General features: G+C 38.0%; 1 protein-coding gene across 2 annotated transcripts in view; it reads right to left on the reverse strand.

Annotated features, from left to right (window-relative positions):
• The window catches only part of LOC127791907 (putative DUF21 domain-containing protein At3g13070, chloroplastic), a 96667-nt gene extending 75128 nt beyond the window's left edge, over positions 1-21539 (reverse strand). For both annotated transcript variants that reach the window (XM_052322082.1, XM_052322081.1), the window contains exons 1-11: positions 20732-21539; positions 8184-8281; positions 7995-8088; positions 7243-7320; positions 7017-7120; positions 6590-6671; positions 1258-1397; positions 1104-1182; positions 919-982; positions 521-612; positions 264-329 (exon numbers count right to left, since the gene is read on the reverse strand). In XM_052322082.1, the coding sequence (XP_052178042.1) occupies positions 264-329; positions 521-612; positions 919-982; positions 1104-1182; positions 1258-1397; positions 6590-6671; positions 7017-7120; positions 7243-7320; positions 7995-8088; positions 8184-8281; positions 20732-21289 (1455 nt within the window). In that variant the 5' untranslated portion in view covers positions 21290-21539. The remainder of the gene's footprint in view (positions 1-263; positions 330-520; positions 613-918; positions 983-1103; positions 1183-1257; positions 1398-6589; positions 6672-7016; positions 7121-7242; positions 7321-7994; positions 8089-8183; positions 8282-20731) is intronic.
• Between the last annotated feature and the right edge of the window lie 131 nt (positions 21540-21670).

The following is a 21670-nucleotide window of genomic DNA, read 5'->3' on the forward strand; positions in this document are numbered from 1 at the left end:
ACATTAAGAAAGACTTAACCCCAAAATAAAGGTCACAATCTCTCCACCTGACCATCAATCAATCATTGAGTATGGATAGGATTGCAGTACACTTTGCTCGACAAGTACTGATGAACAATTTACATTAGTATTAACAAGTTCACTATGTAGCAACATCAAAAATCATAGTATTATTTGAGAAGAAGATGATGCAGGGATCAGCCAAGAGACCATTCAATCATCAAATAGAAGAGATTAAAAACCAAAAAGGCTTTGGGCCTTACTTTTGAATCATTTTCATCGAAGATTTCCCCAACGATTTCCTCAACCACATCCTCTAGGGTTACTATCTGTTTCATCCATGTAATACAAGAAGAAATGAGTTGTTCAAAAATAGAAATAAAAAATTGCATCCGTCAGAATGCATGAATAAGTGATAAACGGCTGAACAGAATAATATATGTAAGCGACAATATTCATGGTATTGGAAATCAACTAAAACAAAGTTCACGCAAAATAATATTATGCTGTATATACATACACCAACTGTTCCACCATACTCATTAAGTACAACAGCCATGTGGACCTTCCTGATGCGGAACTCTCTAAGAAGATTCCAGACTAGCATTGAATCTGCATCATTAACAGCATATTTTGCTTTATGCATTTACTATCTTAATTGCATGATTAAACTAATCAAGCCAGATGAGGATACTTTTCATCAACTTAGAAAGATACCAGTCCTTATATGGCAATCTAATATATAAGATAAACTGAACCAGGTAATTGAACTTTACTTCAGTTTTTGTATATTCAATCAAGGCCTCAATATAAACAAAAGACCAACAACACACAAGTTATGAAATGCAATAATGTAAAAGGCATTTCCTTACAAAAGGATAAAGTGCAAGGCAACAAACTACAATAAGCTAAAGTTACCAGGGACAAAATATGCAGGTTTGTGTGCAATATCTCCCACACCAGAACTTTCTAGTAGCTCCCCCTTCAAAATCAAAGAGATAATAATTCTGCAAACTGTGAGTTTTTTTTTTTTTTGGGTCTATAATTAGGCAAAAATATAACAATAACTGAGAGAGAAGAAACATCAGTTGTAACTAGCTGACCTTCTTAACATAATCTAGAAGATCCATGGCATATGCAATGCCCACTATATTATCAACACGTTGCTCAAAAACAGGGACCCTAAGAGTATAAAACTTTCAGTATGTTGTAATGGCAATTAATTATAATAGTAACCAGATAACAACACTAACCTACCTGGAATACTGATGAGTCACCCACAAGTTGTGAAAATCAATGAGTGTTGCACTGGCATCAATTGCAACAACATCAACAAGAGGTGTCATTACTTCTCTAACATGGGTATCTTTTATTTCTAGCACATTTTCAATCATATCCTGCAAGACATTTCTCGGGAAATTAGCCCCTCATGGAAAGTGTTTTGTTTTCTCTTTTCCTTTTTTGAAAATTTTTCTCTAAGGTCTACAATAAGCAATATTCATCCCAGGAAAAAAAAAAAAAAACCTCAAAAAGGATGGGGAAAAATTCAATGACCATCATCCCCAAAGTATAAGTGGGACGGAAAAAGATAGAAACTTCTCTGGATCATGATTATTTCAAAATCTCCAATATTGGATCAGTTCACTAATTCTGCTCTATTCTTTCAGGGTCGAGATATATCAATGTCAGTATAAATCTTATTATGCCCTCATCTCATTAGAACATGCAAGTTCAAATCAGTCTTAGAAAACTTCCCAATCTTTCCTAACAATTATTTAGAAAAACCAAATTGAATTATGCTACTCTTAGCTACACTCTTAAGAGTATATATGCAAATTTGTAACTAATAAAGCCAGAAACAACACCATCAAGCCTTAAGTGGGGTCAGCAGGTCTGTCACGTTTTGACTAATATATTCTCTAAAACATTTTCCTTTGTTTTTATAGTGAGGATCATCCAATGAAATCTTTCTAAGAAAGTCATAAAGAACATTAGTGAACTAAGCATTATGTATTTTCTTTCTCTTCTTCTCCTTCTATTTTTAATTATTTTGAAAACCAAACCCCAACAAGGGACAACTGGGATCCAAAACCATAATATCAAGTATCCTGGATTCAAGAGTACGGATGGATTGGTCTGTTTCATGACAATGCCTAACCAAAAATCGATACGATAACACAAGCAAAGTGAAAAAACCAAGTGAGATCAGAACCAAGAGGCATGAAGGAACAGTTGACAAAGCAATGGGGTCATCAAAGTCTCAACCTAAAACTGAATGCTAAATCTTGATACGCCAAACCAATAAAATACCATCTGGTTTGCTAGTAACCCATGGGCAAATCAAGTTTGACTAGAAAAAAATCTCAAAACTAATGGGCCTCCATGCTGCAACAAATTATATACTCACGAACTGATTTGCAGTAAACCCAACTACTCACTTACAGCTGCAGCATATAATAGGTGAAGGAGCTGCAGTGGAAGGAGAAGGACCTGCAACGGTAGAGAATACTGACCCTTGGAAGCATGCTTCCCACATCAACCAAGAATATATCTGGAGTGAAGGCAATGCAACATCCTTAAAAGGTTTTTAAGAACACAAATTTGACCCAAGGACCAAATCAATGTGGTAGATTCGGGAACTGGGAGCCCAGGACAGAACCAAATACGAAGCAAACTGGGCCAAAAAGAACCAACCTTGTAATTTCCATATTAGTTCCCAGGTCTATGTCAAGCCCGGAGATTGGGCTTGGACAATAATGGAAATTGGTCACAAACAGAATAGGAAAAGAGAGAGAGAGAGAGAGAGAAGAATACTTCTGTTATTCCATGCCCTTCACCCACCACTTGTGGTTACATATATAGCCTTCTCTTAACAGAAGAGGCTAGGCTATTGTAACTGTTTCAACTACTTAACCAACCCGCCTACAACCACCTAGCTAACAGATATGACTGTATTTTATAGATAATTCCCCTTTCTACCCCTGGGAGCATGACAGTCTATAGGTTTGTATGTACAAAATTCCCAGATTTTCCCTGCATTCTATAAAATCCAGCAATATATCCTCTTAAAATTCAGACACCTATAACTCAAAGGGTTAGCTCACCATATTTAACTATGAGGAAGACTAACTATAAGCTAAAAAAATAAATATGGAGAAGAAATTCTCTATTTCACTGTGAATAGGATACAATGATTCCTCTCATTCTTATAGAGGAAGAATACAACAAAATAGGAAAGAATAATTTAGGAAAGAAGAATATACATAATATTCCTACAATAAACTCTATCAATCAAGGGAGGGATTAGGGGTATCAATCAAAAGACTGGAGCTGATTCCCACTAATCAAGGGAATTAGCTCCTTTCCGTTTATACACTAACTACTAGTTTTGAAGGATTTATCTTGCATAAGAAGAATAAACATGAGATGCAACCATCTTGTCTAAAAATTTTGATGATATACCCATTTCATAGAGAGTATCATAAGCAAATCAGGTAGCAAAATGGTATGAGTCATTCTAACCATCAATCATTTTTTCTTCTTGTGTCTCTTAAGAGGACTAAGCACGTGATCAAGGTATGCAGATCACACTTGTGTCACAGCCCAAGGGCTGGTATGTAATTAGAGTGGTGTAGCAGGATATAAAGGGGAATTGGTGTAACTGTAATAAGCCACTTGGCACATGGCCGCCTACTTGGCACATGGCCACTTGGAGATTCTAGAGAGGTAGTTAGAGGAAGTCTCTAGTGTAACCAACTCCTATAAATAAGAAGCTGCTCACAAGGATGGGGATATGTGAAGATTAATCCACAAGTCCTTTCCCTCCTAATTCAATCTCCATTCTCTCTCATTTTCTCTCTCTCTCTCTATCTCCCTCATTCCCTTCTTCCCCGCCAAATCTCTTCCAAAACTCGGAAGAGACTTCTAGTCAGATCCCAAGGTCTAACAACTTGCATCATCAATTACCCATGAAACATCTGCCATGATCCAATCACATCAATAGTCAACTGAGGTCTTGGGTATATTATTTGGTTCTATGAACCCAAGAGTCACATTTAACTTACATTTTTGGGTGAGGATCCGTGGTGTTACAAGTGGTATCAAAGTCAACCCAAGACCACTACAAAGATCGTGCAGACCAAGAAAAGTGTTTGAGATTGGCTTGTGTCAAATTGAGATATGAGATTTCTATCTTGGAGATGACACCAAGTATTTAAGAAGAGTTTGTCACGACCCAATTCCACATTGGCAGTCCACTAGGGAGGTATTGGGTACATTACTTGGTCCCATGAACCCAAGAATCCACTACAACGAGCACGTTTTGGGTATATTACTTTGTCCTCACCCAGAGGTGCTAGCTAGGGGCATCTTTATTTATTTATTTTTCGTTATTTAATTTGTTTATATTCTAAGCTTTGGTGGACCAAGTTGCTCCCAAGTGGGATCCAATTGATTCCTTCACTTGACCAGTAGTTATTCAATGTGAGTAGATAACATGAATTATGGTATGTTTTCTTGTGACTTGTGCCTCTTTAATTGCATTAGATACCATATGCACTTGCTACTCGCACACATCATTACCAATACATGGTCCTTTGCACTTGGCACATTTAAACAAAACTGGGGGGAAATAAGTTGAACATCTGTATGGTTGTGGCAATATTTGATTTATTGATTGTTGTACATTATGCTTTGAACCCACATGATGCTATTGACTGATTCTGATGAGATGCATGGGTTTTCTTTATCTGTATCTATTACTTCATACATCACGGAGAGTCGGGCCAATTAGAAATCTATATGCTAACAAGAAGTGAATTTAGTTGGTGGACCATATCCATCCCAATTAGCAGACTAGTTGTTAACGCCATGTGAAGGCCTACACGCATGGCTCAATTCTAGCAGTTATACAATGTTGAGATGATTTGTTAGGCCTACTCATGCATATGTTCTACCATGCTTCCCTTATCTCGTTCTCCCATTTATACTGTTGCATACATGTCATTCCATTAATATTTTGTTGCATTTTATACATAACTTGTTTGCCCTGCGTCATAATATATATTGTCTATTCGTTGTGTTCTTTGACTCACATTGTTCTATTTTCCCTTTATTCATTAAGGTAAACGAGTTGAACTTGAGCTTAACTTTGAAGCTTAATTTGTAAATAAGTCGAACTTAAGCTTAGTAAACCTTGCCTCTTTAAGACTCACAGACATGTTCGATTAGAGGCTCGTAAACATGCTTGATTAGAAGTTGGCGAATAATTCATGAACAAGCTCATTTATAAATACATTTAACATATTTATTTATAATTTTATAAATGTATTATTTAACACAAAGTTATCAAACTTTAAATTATTATAGTAATATAATTAAATATGTTTTAAATTATTATATATATTAATTTAATCATTTAACATAATATAATATATGTATATATAATAAAGCAAAATAGCAAATTAGATTTAAAAAAAATAACAAGTTCTGGCAAGCCCATGAGCTCGAGCTCAACTCGTCAACCTTTTGACGACCCGAGCTCAAGCCTAGTGTTGACTCGTGCGCTAAGCCTGAGCTCAATGAAGCTCGACTCGACTCAGTTCAATTACAACCCTACTGATATCTACATGTTATTCCAATCAGACAGTGTATTCATATTCATATTCATATTGATGATGTTACATACGAAGTAATTCAGTTATATAATGCGCACACTATATTATTATCTTATTTGTCAATTTACATTACTTGTTAGATGTTCCATTGAAGCTGAACGAAAAATTATAAGACCAGCTTTCATGTATAGTAATGTTGGGAAGTAAAGTACCATCTACAAAATATGAGTGTAACTGATATGAGAATGCTAAGTAAGAAAAGATAAAATTAGAAGTCACAATAAAGTTGGAGCAGCTCCTATTGAAGATAAGTTGTGAGAGACATAATTAATGGTTTGGTCAAGTAAGAAAAAAGATCATTAAAGACTCTTGTGAGAAGTGTTGATGGAATGGAACAAGTAGTTAGCAAAAGAGGTAGAGGAAGACCAAAAATACTCGATGGGAGACACTTAAATTTGATATTAAGTATATCGGCCATACAAAAGATAAGACAATAGATAGAAATGAACCGATAACCAGAATTCATGGCTTGATATGTTATTGTTGTTAGATATTGCTTTATATAAGTGTAGGTTTGCCGATCCCTAGTAGGGTGTATCACCCTATTAGGGGTTTGTGTTTGTCACCTCCCACTTTTTTTGGGATCATGACAGTTTGAGGTCCATTAAGTCATTGTTATAAGTCAGGCAAGACATTGACCTGTTTACAGTCTGCATCTAATTCATCTCTCACCAGTTGTCTGTAGAAAGGAATGGATACAAAATAACAACAATAAGACGAATTCCACAGATAGCTTTAAATTCTGAACATGAAGCATAGTATGCAGTACAAAAGAAGCTGTGTATAAATTAATAGTTGTATGTTGGTGGATGGATGCAGTGGATATTGGTTAACAGTATCAAGAAATCAATCCCTATAATTTGTTTCTGACCGATTATAAACATTGGAAACACAAAAGGAGTAGATTCATTTACCTGTTCTTCCTCCTCAATCGCCCCACTTAATTCTGCTCCTCGCAACATCAACTTCAATTCATCTTCAGTAACGTATGGTTCACTAGAGCATCAAAATTGACAAGGGCAATTAATATCACTGTCTTATAGCTACAATGCCAACAAAAAATTTTCAACCAGTAAAATTGGCAGTGCATACACGAGAATTCAAGAAAAAAATCCTCCATACACAACAAAAAGAACTGGAACATCAGATAACAAAAAATGGTCAACATAAACCACCAAAAGACACTGGGAAAATAACATGTCAATGATATATCATAAAAACCTAAAAGTGTACGAAAATTATAAAGTATAAGAACTACTATTTTGTTTTGTAGTTGAGATACTAGACCCATTATGACACAGAATTACAAAGAGATTAAAACATATTCATGGTAAGGCACACCTTCTTCCTTTCAGACCAAGCAATTTTAGCATTCCCATTGACAGATATGTAACAACTCTTCCCACTGGATATAGTATCAAGGAAAGCCACGCCACTGGCCTGACCTGGAGGAATAGCAAGCTAAACTGATTAATGTGAAGTGTAAGGACTAATATAAGTAACTATGTAGTGACTAATATGTGATTCATGTTTCACTATAAAATAAAGAAGCAATTTCTAGACTTACCACAAACCTAGCAACCTCAGTGGCATTGTGAACAGCTATACTTTTCGGAGTAATTTCAGTGAGGAGCAAAATAGCAACCTGATATGATTGGGGGAAAATTACTAGTTTTAGTCACAAACAAAGAAGCAACACAGAAATGTTTTATTGCATACGCATACCCCTGTAAAATAATTTCACTGTGCAAGAGAGCAAACTTGCACGGCAGGGGGGGGGGGGGGGGGGGAAGATAACAAATTCATGAAAACATTCAAAAGAAGATCCAGATTGATGATCTTCACGATATGGGCCCCTGAATCTTGAGAACTGAAAAGGATGCCTTAAAAGCACTACCACATTCCATCCACCAAAGAAGTATGAGGAGAATAAGGGGACAGCCACCCCACCACCAATTGCACCAAAATGAGAATTGCTAGAGAAGATTTATTTGGAAGTCACAAAGCATGATGCTACACCCTTTTGTTTCAGGAACAAGACTTAGAGGCAGCCTCCAATTACCAAGAAACACAACAGGTACTCATTTATATGACAAATGACAACTATCATTTATTTTCTTCACACGTAAATATATCAAACTGAAGAAGAAAGGCTTTAATGTGGACCATCACTTTCAGGCATTGTTATCCAGGAGAACAACTGTACCCAATCAGAAAGTTTATCATTTCTGCATTTGGCAAAGAGGTGTGTGCGTGCGTGTGTGTGTTTTGGGGGAGGGAGGGGCGTAGGTGGACATAGCAAAGAGGTGTTCAACATACGGTCATCACTCCAGTTGCTGCACTGACACCAGCCTCCCCAAATATTGCTGTTGCTGCCTCCGTGACAAGTGCAGTTGCTCCAATGTTTACCACACTGCACATAAATAAAAAATCTACAAAGGCATATTATTCAAATTCAATTTGAGAGGACAGGTTCAACAGTAATTCTGATAATAGGAAGTAAAGTACGTTGTGCCAATGAGTATAGTTGTAAGGAACCGAGTAACATCACTGCGAAGCATTTTGAAGACCCCATTCTCAGACTCTTTTTCAGCCAATTCACGCACCTGGTATACATCAATTTTAGACAAACATCAGAAGTTTCTGCAAAAAATCAGAAGACATGAAGAACATTGATGCTCAATGTTGGTTTATATATAGTAAGGCATCCCTCTTATCTTCGGGATCCTTAAAGTTAAAACCATAAGCTATTAAAAGAAGGGTTGTCAAAACCAAACTGGACATCAAACCAGCAAAGGGATCAATCAATACATGGTCTGCCAGTTGTACTGATTCAACCATAGTTAAAAAAAATGACATCTTTTATTAGAAATTATGTTTATATACTATATGCTGTAGCTGTTAAAAACCAAAGGAAAAATTGTGGAGCAGCAATTCAGTATGGTGGCAACCACACAAGAAGGCAAAGGTTTGTACCAGGGATGGATGGCTTTGTCTAAACCTTTAAGATTTATGCAGGCTTGCACAATGGATGAATGCAAACTTTGTTTTCTATTGCGGGAACAAACCAAAAGTAAGTGCAAACCATTATCTCAAGTTCAAGATGGCAAGGAGAATGAGTATTCTGATCAATCAAACTGGCTAACCCACCAGGAAATCTTGGTTAAACTGAAGGTTCCAGTGCATTTTTGAAAATATTGGCTCCAAGTCTTAACACTACATAACTAGTTTATTGCCAGCTATTACATTTCTAAATGTGATAATAAACCATGTCAACTAGAACAATTGTGATTGTGGTAAGTGAACAAGAATAGGAACATGGTCCATCACAAGCTCTAAAATGCAATACGGTAAGGATGGATTTGTACAAATTATTATTGGAATCCAAGATACTTTTGAAACTACTTTTTATTTTTAACAATTAAATATCCAATGAAATAACACAATATAATCTGCTACTACAAATTAATTATAGAAAGTACATATTTCTCATAACATGACCTCCAAATTTTTTACCATTTACAAGTCACCCTACTAATCCACATGTTTATAATTCTATACTAAAAAGTACAGTTGCAGATATGGGTACAGAAAGGTGGATTCAGATACAGGAACAATATATGGAAGCTTCATAAAAAATTTAGGACACGCATAAAGCAAGCACACCACAAATAGTAATATTACATTATTTTTATTAGTTGTGGTCATGAACATTATAACCAAAAGCCATTTAAAGTACTACAAAGTATCACTAATTTAATATGAAGATATCATTAATTTTATATAATGATTATATAAAAAAATCAATAAAATCACCAACCCAACAAGAAGACGCTATTAAATCCATAATAATATTATTTTAACATACAAGGAAACAAGTAGTTATTTTTGTGAAAGTTGTAGATAGGCTCAATTGTGTATTTTAATTAGTAGAGAAAAGATTATTGAGTTTGTGGATTTACCCACAAAGAAAGTTCTAAAAGCTCTATCGAAAACCCCTTTGTGTCCTTAGCTGCAGTGTTTTAAAACGCAATAGGCGATAGTTGGGTGCCAAATGGGGGCCTAGCGCCTAGGAAAAATATATTTTTTTTTTAATTTTAACATTTTGATGTAAATTAAAAATGTACAAATTTGTTTACTTGCTGCTTGCTGAGTATTGAACAACAATTTTTTTTTTTCCTTCTGAGTATTGTAACTTGCTACTTGCCAAGGAGGAAGTTGGCTTGCTACTTGCAGCAACGAGCAAGGACTTCCTCCTTGCTGCTACAGCAAGCGTCCTTGCTTGTTCCTGCAAGCAGCAACGAGCAAAGACGAAGATGGCACCAGTAAGCAGCAAGGAGCAAGGAGGAAGGAGGAAGATGGCCATACTTACTAGAGGAAGAAAAGCGAGAACCAGCAAGAGAAAACGGTCTGATTGGCGGCGAGGCAGACAGAAACGACGAGGTTAGCGGCAACAAGTCCAACCAGAGAGTGAATGGGAAAGCGGCCGCCTAGGCGCCGATTGGGCCCGATCAAGTGCCTAGGGGTGCCAACTAGGGCTTAATCGTGGCAGCAGGTCACTACTTAGCTGTAAGTTGTCTGTTCAACTCATGGACAGACACTTGTCCTAGATGTGTCCAAGAATGCAAGTAAAAATAAATATTAGGACACGCCATCTAACATGTCAAACTACAAAGATCCATGTCTAATATGTGTTGAACACAAGTATGGAACGCCAAATGAAGCGTCTGTTCTTCATAGATTATGACTCAAAATACAATCAAAAGGTTTTATCCACAATTATGTAATTCCAACAAGCCATCACATTCAAAGTAGAGATCAACGACAATGTTTTAAACTTTATTTCACCATTTCATAGCCAAATCCAGAAAAACCTATAAAATCTCAGACACAAAAAGAAAAGATCAGGTTTTATGGAACTATACCGCTGCAAGTATGTTCACCAAGCAAACGATTGTCATCTCAAACTCTAGAAGAATACTGAATTGCAAAATGACTTGTGTCCACAATCAGATTCATACTTTTACCAACAATCTCATCACTAGATATTCTTTCAGATATCTATTCATATATCTTTTCACAAAAACCCAGATAGAAGCAACTGCCTATTTGGTGTGTAATTTCTATGTGAAGAGTTCTTTACAAGAATACAAATTATACAATAGTTCATACCAAGTGAACCAAACCACACAAACAATTATTAGTTGAACCGCAGGTGAATGATAAGAACAACAGTTGTCATTGCTGTGAAAGATAAGATATGCGCTTCATCAATAACAAAAAGTCACTTTTATGTTTACAACTAATGACACTAAGAATAAACCATAGCTTCCCTGTCATTTCAGGGTTTAAATTGGTTCTCAATGTCCCACTCTAAGTTCTTTTCATTAGTAAAAATATCATAAAGCATCCTGATAATTGCTATCCAACAATTTTTTGGGGAATTTCTTAAACTCTTGTAGATAGATAAACTGTCAATTTCCATGGTTGAATCTCCTTAGGTGCCATTTCTCACTAATACAAGTGATTAACTAATCAATGAAAAGGTGTGAAAGAGCGGAGACTATTGCTTTGCATTGCATATCATTTCCATTAGAGACTGAGTGAAGGTTGGCACCCCCTAAAGTTGAGATTTTGGTTTGGTTGGCCCTGCATGATAAATTGAACACAAAGGATGCTTGGGGGAGAAAAGGACTTTTATCTTGGAATGATTTATTGTGTCCTCTCTGTGGTGAATGTAGAAGAAAACTGAAAAGTTGGTATTTTTTCCGCTTCCACTTGATTACAATATATATAGGAGAAAAAAATCAATCAAATCTCAAAAATTAAGGGAAAATGAAGGAATCCTAATTACATCAATTACTAATTTATATCAATCAATCAATCCCAACAATTAAGATTGATTATAATCAATCCCATAGATTGAGGGATTGATTGGGGATTGGTAAGCAATCCCATAGATTATGGAATTGTTACAACCATAGTTGTTAAATCGATATTCGAATCGATAATCGAAATCCTTATTTTATGAATCGTGAATTGAGAATCGAATTGAATCATAAGATTCGGTACACATTTTCAATTTCAACTATAAATAATATATATTCATAGAAAATAAATAATGCGCCCACCATGATCAATTCTTTTAAATATAAATAGATAAATAAACTTCTAAATATATTTACTAAGTTTAAAATTATACCAAAAGGCAAAAGTATATTCATGTTACCTTTAAATTCAAATTGCACCAAACCAAACCACTTTCAAAATAACTAGAAAAAAAAAAAAAAACCCTACAACTATAAGGTTACTAATAAACTCCATTGTCCATAATCTTCACTAATTATCAATCATTTTCATCTTCAAGTTCAAGAGCTTCATCATCTTCTTTGTTTTCAAAGATAGCCAAATCAAACGAATATTTGATTAAAGCGCACATGCAAACGAAGTCGTACAAATTGGACGAATCGTTCTATTCATGCGATTCACGGTCGAACATCTGATTCATAGTTGATTCTAAGGGATTTTTGATTCACCCTATAAATTCGACTCGATTTCTATATGAATCGATTTGAATCGTGAATCGTACGATTTTAAGGAATTTTAGATTCACCCTACAGATTCGACTCGATAGTCGAATCATATGATTCGAATCGTGAATCGTAAGATTTTAACAACAGTAGTTACAACATTTAAATCTACAAAATATTTGACCAATCACACACATAATCACAGCATTGATTCACGACACTACCTCTCAAGCTGGTGAATAGACATTGTCCATTCCCAGCTTGGTTGTAAACTTGTGAAAGACCTAACTATTGAGTCACTTAGTTAAAACATCAGCTAGTTGTGATTCGCTTGGTATATAAGGCATGCAGATAAGACCACAATTCAATTTTTCTTTAATAAAATGTCGATTCACCTCAATGTGTTTGTCCGGTCATGCTGTAGCCTGCACAGGATTGTGTGCAATGCTGATAACCGACTAATTGTCACAATAGAGCTTCATAGGACCTTCCCACTTGAGTCTTACATCTTCCAGAATAATCTTTAACCATAATAGTTCACATATCCCCTGTTCCATTACCTAAAATTCTAATTCTGCACTTAATCTAGCCATGACAAATTGTTTCTTACGTCTCCAAGTAACCAAGTTTCCACCCAATAAAGTACAATATCCCAAGATAGATCTTCTATCAATCATTGAGCTTGCATAATTTGCATCAGTGTAGACCTCTAGAGTGAGTTTACCCCCTTTTTTGAATAGAATTCCCTTTCCCAGAGTACCCTTGAGGCAATGTAAGATTTTGTACACTGCTTGCAGGTGAAGTTCCTTGGGTTCATGCATGAATTGACTCACTATACTCACAACATAGGCTATATCTAGCCATGTGTAAGAGAGGTAAATTAGCCTGCCGACTAACCTTTGACGTTAGTATCACTTTATCAGAGAAGTACTTGAAAGAAAGGAAATAGATTTGAGAAAGGCAGTAAGAGAAGAAAATGTTGCAGATATGTTCACTAAAATAGTACCTATGTCTAAGTTATATCATTGTTTGAGGCTCTTACATTTTTGTATTTGTGAATGATCAAATGTTTTGCAGGTCCCTAATGAAGAGCAATTGATGGAGCCAAATTCTAGAAGTCACTCATGCAAAATGGTGGAGATTTGTTGGGTTTTGCAATGAGAAATCTGTCTAGAAGGCTTAAAAGAACAGGAGATCCCTCAAGTGAATGGAAGCGGCTGAATATTCTAAGTTAGCAAGAGGCTAGCTTAGGCATTTTATTATAAGGGGTATTTTAGTCTTTGTGTAGGCAAAATATAAAGCCTTGTAATTACCACCTCCAAGCCTCTGCAAATAGAAGGCTTAGGGCGAGGCAGTTGGATACAATTGATCATTCTTTGCCTCTAAATGCGAATGATATTGTTGTAAAAGAGAGGAAAGGCTTTGTGAGAAAGAGAGTTCATTGTAATCTCTGTGTGTGCAGCGTACTTGTGTGATAGAGAATAGGGATCTTGTACTGTTTTCACCAGATTTCTAGTAGAATTGCTCTCGGACTTGTGGCTAGATGTTCGCAGCCTAAACCAAGATATATCGCACGCCTCTTGTGTTGGTTTGGTTGTATCTTTTCATTATTTTCTTGTTCAATTCTATTCTTTCAATTTCAGTTTCTTATATCTGTTGATTGGGTTGATTCCGGGTGAGGAGTGTGAGAGATTGGCATTTGTAAACATTGATTGAGTTGTCTAAGCGCTCCTAATCCTAACAACTTGTGAGTTGGTTGCTAATTAGATTAGACTTATTTATTTGGGAACTTGGATTATGAATTTTAAATGCATATTTATGTGTTTGGAATATGGTCTTGGTACTTTATTGTGCCATTAGAAATATAAAGTTTTATTTTATTAATTAACATACCCATTCCATGTCCTTTTTTGGAAAATGTTGTCATCGTGTTCATGTTCGTGCTCATAGACCACAAGGCATAACTCACTACTCTACCAAGTCATTAATTCCTAAGGCAGGCAACCCTCTGTCATGACCCTAGGGTTTAGCTAGGGTCTCAGAAGTAATTGGAAGGAGTTTTGGGGAAAAAACTGAGAAGAATTGAAAAGGGAGATTGAATAGAATTAGGGAGAGAAGGAATGGAACAATGGAGAACGAGAGAGAGAGGGGGAAAGAGAGAGAAATTGTAGAGAGAGAAATTTAGAATTTCATTAATCAAGCATATCCATCTAACCACAGCTGAGGCTTATATATAGCCTATCATCCTCCCACGTACTCCCATGTGCAATATAAGAACTAGTCTAACTGCCTATAGAATAGGACAAAACACTATAACAAAAATAAACAAAAGAAATTACAATTATTGTATATTGTATGCCAACTCCTACTATGATATTTTTACTATTATATCCTTGGGTAATTCCTAGGGTCATGACAATTTCCCCCTCCTTGAGAGAGTTCTTGTCCTCAAGAACTTGTAGCAAGTAGCCATTGCTTCATCCAATTTCCGCCTTTGCTATCTAATCTATCTTTATTTCTTTCTTTCTCCTTCTAGGCCTCTTCTTCTTCCTCGTTCTGAAGTGTCCAAGATCAACTCCAAGCCTAAGTTGCCCCACTTCCATAGGAGAAACTTTATCGAATGCAAGCCCCATACAACCACCTCTCCCTATACCTGTCCAATCAATTTCGGTCTTCCATTGGCAAACATGATCAGCCACACCTGGCCTGATATGGTTAGTAGTTGGAACTTGGAGTCTAAAGGAAGATTTAACTGTACCCATGGCTTCCTTGGATAATCCATCCCCGTCCCATACAAGTAAGTAAGTTAAGCAAGTATCCCTAGCTGCAATTATTGCATTTCCATCCAACCCACTGCCATGTTTTATTGTAAAGTTACTAGCAATATCCTGGAAATGCAGCAATGAAAAATTGTTGACTTGCCTTAAATACTTAGACGAGGCTTGCTTGTGAGCTTCAGAACTAGGTACTGCCACAGCCCCAATTCCAGCAGTCGGTTCCTCTGTCAATACAGTAGACAGAAACATGAATTTTACCATTGGAGCAAGAACCACTAGAGCAGCTATAGTTCCATCCCTTACTACCAAACTTTTGACTTCTTCAGTTATCTCTCTCAGCTTCCCACCAATTATCAGTTGTTCATGAAATTCCTTACCCAATCCACACATCTTCACAACGTTAGAAGATGTTTCCACCGAAGATACATGCTCAATCATGCCATTTCCAGTGATAGTAAGGGACTCAATCTTCCTTGCCAACCAAAACCAGCCCTGATATTGCAGCTCACCAATTGGAATTTGAACAATTGCAATAGCAAGAAACTCCTTTCCCATAGCTGTTTCCTGATCATTGTCGTACACACCATACTTACCTTCTCCACTTTCCTCTTCCAGCCTTTCAGTAGGTACTTCCTGAGATATTATTTCTTCTTCTAACTCCTCAATCACTGCAGCTGAATCACTCTCCGATTCTAGAGATTCCTTGGTGTCTCCTATCATTCCCGACAACTAATTGAATGCCTCAAGCATCTCTTGTTTTGGACTTCCGCTATTATCATCTGGATCATCCTCATCAACAACCTCCTTCCCAAAGGAATTAGAGTACTCCTTTAATTCTTCTTTTATCCAAACACTTTGAGCTAAGCCCTCGGACTTTCTGTTATTGCTGCAAGCACTGTCCTGACAGCCACCATCCTTGTCAATTCCACCGAAACTAGTATCCTTCTTCCACTCCACTCCAAGGAATTCCTCCTTGTTAAAACTTCCATGATAATCTTCAAAGTATTCTACTGAAAAGTTGTAATGATACTTCTTAATAAGTATCATCGCAAACTCTTGCAGCTTCTCGCGTATCATAAGGCCAAATTCCTTGCTCGTATCATGTATCTCGTTGCTTGTTCCTTTGTCCTTGTTACTGCCAACTGAAAATACAGCCTCCCTTGGCTACCATTGAGGCTCTATTCCAACTGAAAATGAAGCATTATGCTTCATGTATGCACTGTCTCCCCTAGCTTCACGAATAGGACAACTCGAAGGCCAATAAACAGGAGCTTTGTACATCCTAAATCCCTCACTTCTCTTCAGTATGTACCTCTCAACAATCACCCTGAAACTGATCCAAGAAGTGGCAAATTGTAGCCACTGTTCTGCTTCAAGGTCAAGTCTATTGTAGCAGCGGAAGAAGTTGCACAGTTCCAACAACTTGAATGGTCTCCTAGAGTCTCCTAGAGCGTCTGACTCTTAGCCAAAAAACACAATCAACATCACAGTAGTTGGATGATCAACTACCTCAAAGCCAATTAGCCAAGAATTACTCCGTCGGAATCAAGGAGGTTGTATTCGCCTGCAAGTTCTGATCAACTGGAACTGCTCTAGGCGTCTCCGAAAGCACCATCAAAACCAATTGGCCCCGTCACCTTCAAATTTCCAAGCCCAAAGTATTAGTCGACACTCACCTCCTAGTGCATCGGAATCCAATTCTGAAATCCAGCAGGAATTGATCACGGGAACATAGCAGAGAGTTGTCGCGGTCACCGGATTTGTATCTACTCACGATAGCTATAGCTTCCAAATCACCCGGATCTAGGTCTTCTTCACGCCTTCACTGCTCGCTGGAACTGAAATGGTTCAGCGATCTTCCCAGTCGCGCCTCTTCTTTCGGCCTCAGCTATCCGCCTTCCTCTTCAAGACTCGGAACATGAGTGCTTGTTGAGCTTTCCAGAAATTAATAGCGGTTCTTCTCAACCCAATCACCGTCCACAGGCTCCCAGCCCAATTGCGCTCGCCTCTGGTATTTCCGAAATCTGGTAGCAACTACAATGGGTTCAAGAAGTCACCCAGATCCACTTCTTACCGTCTAAGTTGAAATCACTGACCAATCAAGCGGCAGTATCCCACAGAACACTAGTCGAAATTTCTCGATCAAGACTGTAACACCCAGCCGCGCCTACAGGAAGCTTATCGATCTGGTAGCAACTCTCTGGGTCATCCACTTCACCTCCGACAGACTCACGCTCGCCTCAACAATCGCACTTCAGTGGTCGTAGACCACCCTCCCTTCGTTGCCTTCCAGCCGAACCCCACTACACAACCGTGATCTCTTGGAACTCCTACACCAATCACGACTTCCTGGCTCGCCTGCTGCCAAGCCTCATATTCTCGCCTCAAACACCTTCCGACTTGGAAATTAGCAGCCTAGGGTGTCGGGACTCACTAACAAAGAAGTCGGAGGAATCCGTCTTTTCGAACGGAATCTGCGTACAGTTTCGAGTCGAAACTGCTTTGCTCTCCTTCAATCGGAAATTAGCAGCCTATAATCACCGTCGGAACTCAAATCAAAACCACAGCCAATGATGGACTGTTCTGATACCATTTGTCATGACCCTAGGGTTTAGTTAGGGTCTTAGAAGTAATTGGAAGGAGTTTTGGGGAAGAAACTGAGAAGAATTGAATAGGGAGATTGAATAGAATTAGAAAGAGGAGGAATGGAACAGTGGAGAACGAGAAAGGGAAAAAAAGAGAAATTGTAGAGAGAGAAATTCAGAATTTCATTAATCAAGCATATCCATCTAACCACAACTGAGGCTTATATATAGTCTAACATCCTCCCACATACTCCCATGTGCAATATAACAACTAGTCTAACTGTCTATAGAATAGAACAAAACACTATAACAGAAAGTAAGAAAAGAAATTACAATTATTGTATATTGTATGCCAACTCCTACTATTATATTTACTATTATATCCTTAGGTAATTCCTAGGGTCATGACACCAATGCCATGCACATGTATGAAGATGAGTGATCTTACCCCATAATGAAGATGCAAGCTGGAGTACTGCTCAAACAAGTCCCTTGTTCTAAGCACAACAGCTCCCAGTAAGCTTTCTCAACAGCACAGTAAGCCTCTCAAACAAACAAGGCTCTCACACACTACTCACCATATGCTAATCCCCCTCTTGCTAGAGTAGACATGCTCCTCAAGCACCCCACATAAGGACAAAAGAAAATCACAGCAATTTAGCTAGCAGTTCACTCCCAAACACTCACACATCAACAGAGAGAAAATTACTTACTCTCCTATTATCAAGGATCATATAAGCATTAGCTAGGTGTCAGGAATGGACCAATTTACCCTTAGAGTGCCCAGCCCTTTCACGCCCATTATGGTCTTTTGCATCAACAAATTGCCTTTTCCAGGTCATTCAGCTTTCCTCCAAGAAATGCCCCTTTCTGATAGAACATATCAACCAAGATACCAAATATTTTGCAACCTTCCTTTTCAACATTGTGTCATTATTGCCCTTGTAGATTGGCCATCCATCCATACAACAACCTCTCTCCCACCCCATTGCTACCCAAAAGGCAGCTGCCAACTCATATATGTGTGTGTGTGCACATGGTAATTTGCACATATCTCCTTGCATGTTGGAGTCTTCATTCAGCCACCCAAGTAGCCTACCTAGTCAACCACTTGAATGTACTATTTCCCCCTTTTTAGTTAGCCAATTACGATATTCAGATTTGGATATTGATAGTGGTTCCCTTGACTTGTGCATTATCATATTTACCAATTGCACCATCATGTGAGATGATTGAGCACATGAAAATGCCTTGGATATTTATTTGAAAATGGAACAGAATTCTTACTATTATACAAAAATCATTTTGTACACGTGCATGTAACATGAGATTATTACTGTTGATTCAAATTGATGCATTGAGAATATTCGGAAATGAAAAAAATTTGATGAAGAATACAATGTTTAAGATATGATCTACTTGCGTGCAGATTACCTATCACTAATCTATGAGCTCACAACTCCACCTAACCATTTCAGGTGGTCAATAACAAGCCCAGGGTTTGACTCGGAGGACTCACTTTAGGGACACTTCAGCTTTTGCTTATTTTAGATATATAATCACTGAGGATATTGTTGGCTATTGTTCTTTGGATATTTTTCAGTTATAAAATATGATAAAACAGATTTTTAGGCTGAATGTGTTCCTTAGGCCAAAAGCCTAGGGTTTGCAGCTGGTCCCGCTTGTTAGGGGTGTGACAAAAGATTTTAAGACATTGAGACTTTGCAGGGACTGTAAGAGAATTGTTAAAAATGAAAGTTTCAGAATTGATTGAACTTTTTATTTGGTAACTAAAAATAGAAAACAAGAATTATATCATTTCTAAAAGACACACCCACGGGAGGAAAGAGACATCCTTCAGAAATTGTATACAACTAGATGACTGCATAACCCATGCAACAAGTAAAAAGGAAGAAAAAAACACAGAAAATCAAAATTCTCTACTCCAACTTTTCATTGTCTCTACATTTTATGCAAGCTCCTTAGGTATTCTGTAATGGTTCATCGCCCTTCAGAATGCCACCATCCAGGTATTAACTGTGAAGTTCAGGTTATATCAATCGATTCCAGAAAACTCTTTGCACACTGTTATTTATGAAGCATCAAAGTGATGCCGTTTTGGTTCTTGGCTGGAGGAGGGTAGCGGGGCAACCCGGTTGTTTTTTGGGAAACCTGCTGGAAGGCCACGCGGCAACCTCCAGCTGGCCAGCTCGAGTCGCTTTGCCCGATCTGATCATGTCCATCCATCTTGCTTTATCCCGAGCTGATCCAGACCATCAATCTTGCTTTATCTCGGGTTATCTCAACCATCCATCTTGGCTATTTATGTTCCGCCTCGGGATTCGTTCAGGGACGGGGAAAAAGAGAGAGGGAGTAAAGAGCATTGGGGATTAGGGTTTTTTCATTTTCTATCGTCTTGGCCGAAAGTCTTTGAGGGGTTTTTCCTCTCTTAGGGGGTCCGAGTGAGATCATTCTATTCTCCGTTTTTGTCTTCTGTAAATGCTCTGTATATTCTCTTTGTTCACTGGTTTTGATTGGTAGACCTTTGATCTTGATTTTGTGATCATTGGGTCGACTGTGTTAGCAAGATTAGTGATGTACAGAGAGTTTGATATGTTGATGTAAATCAGTTGTACTCCTTCTCTTTATAGTGTAGTGAGCTCTTCATACCAGAGCTCAACGTGGACGTAACCCAAATTTTGGGTGAACCACGGTAAAAATCTTGTCCCCTTTGCGTTATTTATTTTTCTTGTTGTTTATGTTTTCTGTTACGTGTATCTCTTATATGTTTGCCATGATTGTGTTGGGAGTTTTAATCCTTTCAGTTCTATCGAAAGTTTATGCTATCTGGGGTTTGTTTTTGTGAGCTGTTTTTGTGCGTCTCTTTCACAACACACACAGGAAATAATGGCTTGGGGCAATCTCCACAACTTTCAGATCTTACAGACTAGTTTTTCCTCACTGTTTGATTGTGGTTATATTTAGTACTTAATGGTACTTGAATATCTGCTGATTACTCTGCCGTTGAGAAATCTTGAAAAGAGAATATAATTCCTGCACTAATATTTCCAAAGCATAACTCAACAATGTGCATTGCCAACAGTTCATACATACAGCAAAACGAAAATTGCGTAGAAATCTCAACTGGAGTACAAAATTAGTACCTTCCACGGCCAAAGCGTGGTAATCGCAGTTTCGGCCATGGAGAAAAACGCGGAGAGGCCAAAAAGCGCAGCCAAAATTAAACCTTGCTCCTTGAGCACCAGAAGAACCTGCACCACTTTTGGCCAACAATTCTTCAACAACAATATGCTCTGTCCTATAACCCCATAACCGGCACCGACAACGCCCTCCACAGCAAAGGCTCTCCTGCAACCAAACACAAAAGCCCCACAAACAACAGCAGCCGCCAACACAGCTCCGCGCTTCACCAAAACTTCAAGAAGCCCTGAGTTCATACTGGGAACGGACTCTTGAACACAATCACTTCCCCTATCTTTAGCTGCGGCAGATATTGCACGGACTCCACAGTAACAAACCGCATTTTCCCGAAATCTTACGGCGACAAAATTGGAGGATTTCCGAGAAGAGCGACGCAAACTTGCAGTGAAATTGTTCGTCGTTCGTCGAATTGGACGGTGAGAGGCGGAGAGAAATGAACGGCGCGAAGCTGCAGAGAATGTCGAGTGATTGAGAATCGAGGGTTTGGCTGCTAAATCCATCAGAATTCCCGACAATTTGTGGAAACTTCTCTGATACAAAGGGCTTAGGAAACGGTTCGTTGAAGCTCTAGAGATTGCAGAGAGGCGGTGAGAAGTAGATGGCGATGGGCTTTATCGTCATCTTCTTCTTGATTGCCGTCCGTGAACGCGAACGAGGCCTTAGCGGTGGTTCATTGTCTTCTGGAGCGAGTTTTCGAAGCAAGTGGGAGTGTGGGCAAATGACGCATATTACCCCTAACTCCCCATCCCGCTGAACTTCAATCGGCCTTCCGGTCGCGTAAACCTTAAATTCTTAAATTCGACTAGGTGAGCAAGATTTCGAGTAAATTAAAATAATTAAATTAAATAAGTTAAAATTATTGATTTAATTTGATTTAAATT

Source organism: Diospyros lotus, chromosome 15 (assembly GCF_014633365.1).
Source record: "Diospyros lotus cultivar Yz01 chromosome 15, ASM1463336v1, whole genome shotgun sequence".
In the NCBI taxonomy this organism is placed as follows: Eukaryota; Viridiplantae; Streptophyta; class Magnoliopsida; order Ericales; family Ebenaceae; genus Diospyros; species Diospyros lotus.